Source organism: Thunnus thynnus, chromosome 8 (genome assembly GCF_963924715.1).
Source record: "Thunnus thynnus chromosome 8, fThuThy2.1, whole genome shotgun sequence".
Classification (NCBI taxonomy): domain Eukaryota; kingdom Metazoa; phylum Chordata; class Actinopteri; order Scombriformes; family Scombridae; genus Thunnus; species Thunnus thynnus.
The window spans coordinates 13,538,820-13,548,519 of NC_089524.1; the positions used below are offsets into that span (position 1 = coordinate 13,538,820).

The window sequence follows — 9,700 nt, forward strand, 5'->3', positions numbered from 1 at the left end:
TTCAGCTCAGGAAACACAAGGGCAGTGACAATTTAAAAAAAACGAGTAACTGATTCAAAGTTAAAAACATCCACTACTCGTGTTTATTTGTGCAATCATTACTGTGCATTGACAGGTAGATTTGAGGAGACACACACATAAAATGAAGAGATTTTTTAGTTAGTTGTGTTCTTGATTGTTTGAATAATAAAATTATGACAAAGAAAATATTACAAGAATTAAAAGAGCAAAAAAAAAAAAAAATTAAAAAAAGGATAACAGCTAAAATCCTGCACAATAAAAATGTACAACATTTTAACAGTTGAGCCAGTTAATACCTTTGCACAGCAAAAAGCCACTTTTTGTAACAGGTGCCACCTATGCTGATAAAGGATAAAATCAAAAAAAGGCTATTTGTACAGTCTGTAACTTAAGCCCTTGACTGGTAATAACATAACACAGATTGAATCATATTTAATATAAACTGCTATTAATGTTGGTAATACTAGTATGGAAGAGAAGTCTGGTATCATTTAAGTTAGTTTGCCAGTAATCTTAAAATTTCCAAATGGGCAAGTGTACGATAATCACAAAGACAGAAGATATAGCAGGACTTTTCTGATTTCTCATTTTTGGCTTTTAAATTGTGTTGGTCAAATACTGACACAAAACTGTCGAAAGTTTCTTAACATAAGACCCTTAAGAGTTTTTGGACAAAATGTTAGTTCCAAATCCAAATTTAATAATTTTCATGAAGGTCTGTTGGGTGATTAAACGTACCTTACCCAATGTGAGGACAGAAAATAATACATCATTCAAAGTAATGCTGCTTAGTAGCTTTTCAGGTCATTCTCTCACATGAGCACACACACACATGCACACACACACACCAGTGGCTTACATGATGTTTACACCTTGACCTAATAGTCGGCACAAAGAGCACATGGAATCAGATTCACAGTCGCCGGGTCAGATGGTTAACGTTGTGTGGTGTTTTGTGGAAGTATAATTGGTGTACAAGCAATGCCAGCAAAGGACTCTGGGAAGTGCAAATCCCTCTCCCACTCATCTGTCTCTGTGTTGTACACCTGAACGATGCTTGTGACGTTGTTCAGATGCCAGTTGTAGCCTCCGACGATGTAGATCTTCCTGTCCAGTAAGCAGCAGCCAGCCTCAGACTGCCCTGCTCTCATTGGACTGACGGTCGTCCACTGGTCGTTCTCTGGATTGTAATACTCGACTGCCAGCACATCAAAACAACGGTCCACATGGTCCATGCGACCGCCAAGAGCATAAACCCGATCCCTGCTACTGATCATGGCATGCAGCACTCTGGGTTCATTCATGGGAGCTCTGAAGTCCCACTGGTCGGATACTGGGTCGTAGCAGTGAAGAGTTTTCTTGTCATCCAATGAGACACCATAACCTCCTGAGATATAAAGCTTTTCTCCACAGGGAGTCCCAGCATGACCCCATATCCTACGTTTTAATGGTTCTACATATGTCCACTCATTCCTCTTTGGGCAGTAACACTCTACGGATGACAGACTGCCAGATCGATTGCGCCCTCCGGTGGCGTAGAGCTGTCCATGCAGCACATTTAGCTGAAACTGGATTCGTGCCTCCTGCAAGGATTGGATGCGCAGCCACTGGCTCAGGTGTGGATCATAGCGGAAACAGCTGTCTACTGCTCCTTCACCACTGCGGTACTGTAAGTGCTGTCCACCGACAATGTACACAAAGTTATCAAGCACGGCAACACAAGCATGGCTGCACCCTGTCTCCATCTCTGTCAGCTCTTTGAACTGGCGGGAGGCGATGTCAGGGAGATAGTACACCTTGGTGCTCACGGTGCGATCATTGTCAGTGTAGGGCGTTCCCCCAAAGGTGATGAGTGACATGACGTCAGAACGAATGAGTGTCCGTGAGGATTGCATCTCATGCTGTCGGAAGGGAAGAATCTGGTAATTGAAGGCCTCGAGGAGATACTGGCGGCACAGCACATCCTCCACCATGATTTCCACTGTCTGAACACTGTCCACCAGTTCAGACGAGTGCATGAGTGGGAAACGCACATGGCAGAGGACACTGCTGGCTTGAGCCCGCCGAGACTCATCATACTGGAGCCATCTGATGGCGGCATGGAAGAGGTCGATCTCGCTACAGTTCTTCAGTTTGTTGCTTTGCAGGAAGAAGACGAGGCGCTCCATGGGAATGTGCAGAAAGTCCTCCTCCTCTGCAATTTGGAGGAAGTGGCGAAATGTGAAGGCGTCTACTGACTCCTTGAGGGAAGACAGGCTGAAAGTGGTGGCCATCTGGCCGATGTGCAGGCAGGTCTCCACGCTCATCGCGGACTTGAGGAACTCTTCGCAGAGCTCCACAACAGGAACCATCTGGAGAAAGACAGCTGCTCCGAGGACATCTTGAATGCAGTCCAGGTCTAAAGTGACTTCTGCACTGTAGGCAAAGTCAATGATATGCTTTAGTCCTCGGGCAGACAAACCCCTCAGCTCAATGGTATCTTGATTTGACTCCCTCATGCCTCCGGTAAACATTGCTCTGCAACACAAGAACAAGTCAGTAAACTACATGACATTTTCATAATTTAATCTCTTCTAAATGCAGGTTTTCCTCTTTATGGTGTCGATTGCAGTTGAGTGGAAAACCACCATTTAATGAAAACAAAATGATGAGAAATTGTGTAGTACTAGTGGCTACAGTTTTATACCGTAACAGTATATATACTGTACAAATCCCTAATTTACAGTATGGATCATCATTTGTCTTTACCAAACTTCCCGACTCTCTCTGTCAGGAATGCATCTTTTTAGTCTGTCAAAGTTTTCATGATCAGCGGGAACAATATACTGTAAATATATGTAAGTTGCATCAATTTGTAATTTGTTGTGTGTTGCACATTTCTCCCTTCTTTACCTTCCTCTTCCAACTTAATTGCTTTCAATACAATTGATCTATAACCTACAGCTTACTCTGCACTCAGTGTAAATGCCTCTGAACAAGAGCATCAGCTAAGTGCTTTGAATTTAAAATGTAAATGCTTAATGAGAAGTCTTGTGATTCAGACTAACCTGAAGTAATCACTACAGGCGGCCAGCACTGCTTTGTGGACCTGGAAGCGCTCCTCATTGATGGCCAGCACGACGTCAAGTAGTTGACCCTGAGCCCGCAAGACCGACAAGCCCTGGAGGAGGGTGGCACTGTGGCTCGGGGCTGAGAATGTACAGCGCAGGGTGCTATTCTTGTTAGCCATACTGGAAGAAAAAAAGGCCTTGTCACACTGAGTGAATCAAGGGATCCTACACTCTTCTCAAATTAAGCTTTCTTCAGATCCAGATTAATATTTGAAGTGAATGTATGCTGATAGAAGCTGTTATATTCCAGTCAGGCAGGCTGTATATCTCAAGAATATTAAAATGTGATTTGTGCGTGGATATGTACTGTCTGGTGTTAACTCAAGAAATCTCTAATGGAAATTTAATCTAATCTGCTACAGTAAACCAAGGGTAAATTCAATCAGTTGTCTACAGTGCATTTACATTAGTGAGAACATATCAGCACAGTGAGTAAACACAACAGTGCTATGAGTAGAAATGTTGTTTCTGCCTTTAGAGATGTCTTGCTGTCTACATAGAAAGATTATTATAGCAAACAGAAACATGATACTGTAAGAAGCAGGGCTTTGACTAACAATTATTTACAATAATGATAATATGCAGATTATTTGATTGTTTTATCAATAAAATGTCTGAAAAAGGTGAAAATGCCCCTTTAAAAAGTCCAAAAACTCAAGTTGATGTCTTAAAATAGCTTGTTTTGTCCAATCAACAGTCTAAAACCCAAGAATTATCGATTTTCTAGGACATAAAAGAAAGAAGAACTGCAAGTCCTAACAACTGACGGCCAACTGGCATCATCTAAAGTCAAAACATTTCCAAAACTAAACCCAATGCGGAAGCACAAATGTCATCAGACAAGTGGGACTGGCAGAGAAGTCCCAGTTGTACTGTGACAGCTGCCACGTTGGTTTGTGTTAGCACTTCCTCTACTGACCTGCTTTGTTTAACAAGAGCCAAAAATGGCATCCAATCAAATATCAGACAACCAAAACGCATCTACACACCACATGTGTATGAAAGGGATGATCCCATTGTTCAAACCCAACAACCTCACCGGGGGGAAAACTAGGTCATGAAATATTAAAGTTACTACAAGGAACTTTTAACTGGTTATGAAACAGTCTCATGATACCTCTGATGCCTCCATATGACCTACATAAGCAAACAAGACCATCAGGAGACGATTGGCTATTTCGATATAGGCTAGTTATTCAAAATGCGTGCCACTGGGTCGGATTCCCTGCAAAATCAGTCAAAACGATTTACAGCACATAGACCGGAAAAGCCTATGTTTACATTATATGTAGCATTGTAGCATGAGGGAGCACAAAGACGAGGGGAGGACATTTCTCTTCGTTTGATAACGTTAAAAGTAAAGTTAGACTTGTTGTCAGGTTCCTGACTCATTTTAAAGAAGACGAGAGCGCAAGCAAGTAAATGAAGAGAGTGAGCGGCAGTGTAGCAAGAACAAAGGAGTGAATCTGAGAAATAAAATGTTATTTTGTACAAATAAACACGCCCACATGTCCACACAACCCTGTGGGAAGGTGCTGCATTGCCGAATTTGGTGGTGAATGCAGCCTTACATGTAACCTAGGTGTATGAACGGTACTAAAACAAAGTTTACTTGGCTTCACCATCGACATATTATAATTATTAGGCTAATCTTACATAGCCACAAATAGATACATTACCTCATTGCTATGCATCTTGCAAACAGCTGTGTTTAAACAGGAAAAACAGTACTATAAATAAGTAGTGTCTTTCTTTCACTCGCTTCCAAAACAAATGCACATGCTAGCCAAGATCTTTGCGACACGAGGCGGCGGTGCTCATGGGAAATGCAGTCTTTATTCCGGGAAAACATGACCGTTTTTGTCCACAGGGGCCTCTAAAATCGACACAACTCAAAGTTCCTTGTAGTAACTTTAAATCAAAATGGACTGAGGGCTGAAGCAATGAAGCATTTAGGACTGTGCATCAATGGATCAACGCAACCATTTTTCTGTTCAACTGTTTACAGATGAAGACAGTTTTCATACTTTTCAGGACTTTCCAAAGGACAGTCTTCAAGGATGTGATGAAAATAACGCTTCCTCTTCTCTCATGTTAATTTTTATATTGGTCGTTACCTCATTAGGAACTATTCCTATTAGCTAAATTTAATGATCTGAGTAAGTCAAGGACATCTGGTGTCAGTCTGGTGTCTCAAGAAGCACATAAAGTAATATCCAAGAGAACAAAATCTTGACTGAACTTTACATTTAGAAAGTAATAGAGCTTGATCAATAAATGCAAATATTAGCTTATCACAGGTCATATTTTGGCTGATAAGTGACAAGACACTGCGGCACAGAAAAGCCAAAGATGTGTTTGCAGAAATTTAGAAACAGGGTCTCCACCAGAGAGCAAGTTTATTTTTAAACTGTAAAATGTCCTAAGTCAGTACATACAGTACCGGTCAAAAGTCTGGACTCACTTGACTGGTACTGAATATTGGTCACACTATTTTAATAACCAAATTTTAGGAATCCTCAACCTCCTTGAAATGTTTTATGTTTTAAGTGCAAAGTAGCTGATCAGCACATTTTTTTCAGATATTTTCTTTCTCTTTGATTTTTTTGTCCTTACCATTGGCCTTAAAAAGGTGTTGCATCAAATTTAAATCAATGATATAAATTTGATAGATCAGAGCATGAAACTTTACTAATACTTTTCACATCTTTTAAGTTTGTTTAGCAAACTGTAGTCTTTTAATCCCTTTTAAAAAACAGTTGTATTGCTGTGTGCAACTGACTATAATGTGTTTTGTTGGTTTACTGTTGCAGTTCATCATGACTGCTGACAGTTTTGACCCCATATTGCGAACAAATTATTGTTTATATTATGTAAGTACTGACCATGTATTGAGCCATGATACTATTTACCAAATCGTCAACAACATGTGTTGAAGTTGAGCTACAACAACACAGCAGGCTGCATTTGGCGTGTTTACTTCTCTAACTGGACTCATGTTACGTCCTTACTTAATTTCTTCTGCAGATCATGGATAGAAAGCGCAGGCAGAGTGGATGCCAGGAGGCCCCGTGCAAATCCACGGTGTTTCCTGGACTCAGGCTGGGAAGCAGGGTCCCGGGCCGGGATTGGGCTGCAGACCCGGAGCCTCAGATGCTCCGTTCAGGAAGACACTGAGGGACCAGCCCGACCCCCGTGGACCCACCACAGCCTCATCCCGGCTCACTCACTCACCTGTTCTGCAGCTGTTTCGAAGCAAAATCCCCACCATCCGACTCCGCCATCTTCTAGCACAGAGAAACACGCATGGGGCATTTTCAGGAATATTACCAGAAGGTCAGCGGCACAATTGGCCTGCTCATGGCGTTATAAAAGTACTGACACAGCCTGTTATCCAGGCGTGAACTGACAACAACCGCCTCTTCCCAGGGATTGTGGTGAACGGTGATGACCTCTCCTACCGGCTGTTGCCTACCCGTCCTCCCTCTGCAATGACTGTTTCTGGCCACTGGGCGGCGCCACAGTGATATGTCCACAGGTATATAGGTTCCTATGGATGCTGGGAGGCTGACCAGTTGGTCCAAATGGGTCGCCAACCAGTGTTAAAAAGAAGTATTCATTAAGCCTACTTAAAAATCCCCTCCAGACATGTATTAAAACACTCTGCTTGGAACAATAATATGTGTCTGATGTGTTTTTTCACATCATCATTTTTTTCCACACAAAAAGTACAATTACTACTTTAAAATCCTTAAAATGGCATCTCTGCTTCAGTTTTCAGTTTTATTAGTCAGATGTAGGTTAACACAGGGTCAATGGTCTAATGAAATGTGTTGGACCTGGAAACAGGTCAACTCAGCAGTAAGAGCAATGGTCATAAAATATAGAATATAAGATATAAAAAATGATATATAAATAAAATATAATACTATATATATACAGTAGGGTCCAAAAGTATGAGACCACTTTCCCATGGGAAAGTTTTCTACATAAAATGAGAATTTATTTTTAAAAGTAAAAGTGACAGGTGTATACAACAGTAGCCTATTGCACATTGGATATGTAGCAGTCCTGGTTTAATAGCAGCAGTCACGGTTGATAGTGCATTTTTTATGTAAGCAGTGCAGTAAACAGTAGACAGTGCAGACAAGCAGGTAAGCAAATATGCTATGTGGAATATTTAGATATGTGAGTTAAAAAAAAGCCTGATGACCTGTTGGTGGTATGTGCGGCTGTGATCCTGTATCGTCTACTAGACGGTAACAAGGACAGTCTGCGCGCTGGATGATGAAGCTCTGTGAATCTCATCCTTCTCCCTCATTAAAAACTGCAGAATCTATGAATATGTTAATATTTTTAATTTCAAAAGTTTAACTACTCCCACATATGTGCACTGGAGGCTTCAAGTTTCCACATCACACTTGTACAAGTTGAATATTGGACCAGGATGGGCTCCAGACTAGTTGTGATGACACAAATCCTGCTCATAGGCCTTAAAATCTGATTTTCAATGACCACAGAGAAACTTTCTACTTTCATCAGACGAATGTGAAAACTTCTGGTTTCAAATTCTGCACATACATCAATCTGCACATGAAGCTCAAACACCCAGTGAAAAGAAAACCACATTTTGAGTGGAGTGAGGCTTTAAGTTAAAGTTGCAATACTGCAGTGTCAAAATCCTGCTTTCAAAAATCTTACTGGAGTAAAATATAGAAGTATGCTATTTTCTACAAAATGTACTGAAAGTCTTAAAAGTAACTGCCTCCCAATATACTTTTTAAAAAATGGTGAGTGTATTGGTTCATATTATATAATAAGTTTATTGTTACTGATGCATTGATTAGAATTTTTCTGTTGTAGTCAAAATTATTATGACTTGGCTCAAGTGGCCACAACAAAGAGGAGACACACCATGTTAAAGAGTTAACAAAAGATAATTTATTAAATCAAATTAAACGAATTCACTAAATATTAACAATATGGGGTGTGGATGACAGTATAATCAGTAGTGCTAGTGTGCATGGTTGGTTAATGTGTGTATGTGTGTGTGTTGTAAGGCGCATGAAAGCAAAAACCAAGAACTAAAGCAACAGCAGCAGCAGCAGCAGCAGCCGCAGCAGCAAGCAGTCAGAGGAAGGAGAGGGACTGCTGCAGCTGCAACCCTGTGGGCCCTAAGGTGTTGCCAGTTGCCTTAACGAACACCTGCAGAGACACAGCAGACAGGTAAACCACAAGGCCAAACAAAGATGACACCAGACGTCATCACAAAGTGAAGCTACCTACTTTATATTGTTGAGTAGTCTTATCTATAACAGTACACCATATTTCACAAATTCAACACGTTTCCTTCTATCTGCACAGTAGGGGAAGAGGGGGGAAGATGCCCCCCTTAAGAACATTGTCTATTTACTGAAAAGTCACAAGGTGTTTGAATGTGGTTTCAGTGTTTACAGTATCATTATGCATAAACCAACACAGTTTGTGGGGTTATGTGTTGGTAGAGTATTAAATGGAGTTCTTATAGCAAATACCAAAAAAAAAGCCCCACTATCTGGGGTAAGATGCTCCCAGGAGTATTTTGATTTTTGTTAGGTATTATTCATGTATTAATTAATAGGTAATTAATATTAATGCCCCAAACCACTAGGGGGCATCTTCCTCAGAAGTGATTTTTTTTTTTAACATTTTTATAATTATCATAAAAATCTATAATATATTTTGCTCCAAACTAATGAAGGATTCCTCACATGAATCTGTTAACTGTGCTACCAAACTGGTTTTCTGTGTTTGCCTTTGTTAAAACACACAGATCCTTAAAGACCACAATGAGAAAAAAATTAGATCAAGTCAAGTTTTGAAATCTGTTGATGTGCAGAATTTCAAAACAAAAGAGGGCAAGATGGATTTTTACAAATGGAGGCTTTTACTGAATGTAGGCAACACAGAGACATCAACTTTACTGGTATTTGTTGTGTACAGAAGGAACAAACCATTTCTTTAATGCCTGGCATGTTGGTAAAAAAATGTATCCTGATGTTTGTAGTTTAGTTTAAGTTGGCTGTTTGTTTTTGTTTGTCTAACATTTTCTTTTCAACATATTGTTTGTGTTCTAAAACAGGTCCAGGGAGGCTTTAAATGCAGGCATAAAGAAGAAGGAGTGGGGTACCTGAAGCTGTGGAGGCCAGCCATCATCAGCCGGTTAGCAATCTCAGTCAGTCATTTAATCTAATTTATCATTTGAGTCAGTGCATGTAGTAAATATTATATAATTGAATGTGATGTAATATTTTTATCTCCCCCAGCATATGCATGAGCCCTGATGGAGTCCCTGACAGAGGACTACTCCATTTTACCAAGGACTCTACAAGAGAGCAGTGCTGCCCTGTCCTCCACTGCACCCTTTGCAGGTTATGCCAGCAGATCACCAAATACAGGGCAGTTGGCCTGTAAGCTGCATAGCCTTGACAGTTTAACACAGGACTTAAGTGTGAAACTGAGCACGGATGTTGTGGCTCTCAGTTTTCAGTTTGACATTATAACAAGTCAGCTTAATTCCACAATTCATA

The 9,700-nt window shown here is 40.6% G+C and overlaps 1 protein-coding gene and 1 long non-coding RNA gene across 4 annotated transcripts; one reads left to right on the forward strand and one right to left on the reverse strand.

The window, feature by feature from the left end:
* Positions 1 to 60: 60 nt before the first annotated feature.
* klhl26 (kelch-like family member 26) lies at positions 61 to 6,804 on the reverse strand. 2 transcript variants are annotated; one of them, XM_067596661.1, is made up of 3 exons: positions 6,366 to 6,803; positions 3,069 to 3,251; positions 61 to 2,538 (listed from the first exon to the last, which is right to left on the reverse strand). In XM_067596661.1, the coding sequence occupies exons 1-3, from the start codon at positions 6,413 to 6,415 to the stop codon at positions 957 to 959; spliced, it is 1,815 nt and encodes a 604-aa protein (XP_067452762.1). In that variant the 5' UTR covers positions 6,416 to 6,803; the 3' UTR covers positions 61 to 956. The 2 variants fall into 2 exon arrangements, with proteins under 2 accessions (XP_067452762.1, XP_067452763.1); XM_067596662.1 differs by lacking the exon at positions 3,069 to 3,251 and having other exon boundaries at positions 6,366 to 6,804.
* Positions 6,537 to 9,699, forward strand: LOC137187626 (uncharacterized). 2 transcript variants are annotated; one of them, XR_010929248.1, is made up of 4 exons: positions 6,537 to 6,669; positions 8,192 to 8,357; positions 9,253 to 9,332; positions 9,437 to 9,699. It is a non-coding gene; the product is annotated as an uncharacterized lncRNA (long non-coding RNA). The 2 variants fall into 2 exon arrangements; XR_010929247.1 differs by having other exon boundaries at positions 9,253 to 9,345; positions 9,437 to 9,697.
* The last annotated feature ends 1 nt before the right edge of the window (position 9,700 follows it).

Bases quoted from the DNA above. Each gene is read 5' to 3' on its own strand.
- klhl26 (XM_067596661.1), bottom strand. From the start codon at position 6,415: ATGGCGGAGTCGGATGGTGGGGATTTTGCTTCGAAACAGCTGCAGAAC. The intron at 3,252-6,365 runs GTGAGTGAGTGA...TTTTTCTTCCAG, and splicing joins TCGAAACAGCTGCAGAACAG to TATGGCTAACAAGAATAGCA. The intron at 2,539-3,068 runs GTTAGTCTGAAT...CTTGTGTTGCAG, and splicing joins GCCTGTAGTGATTACTTCAG to AGCAATGTTTACCGGAGGCA.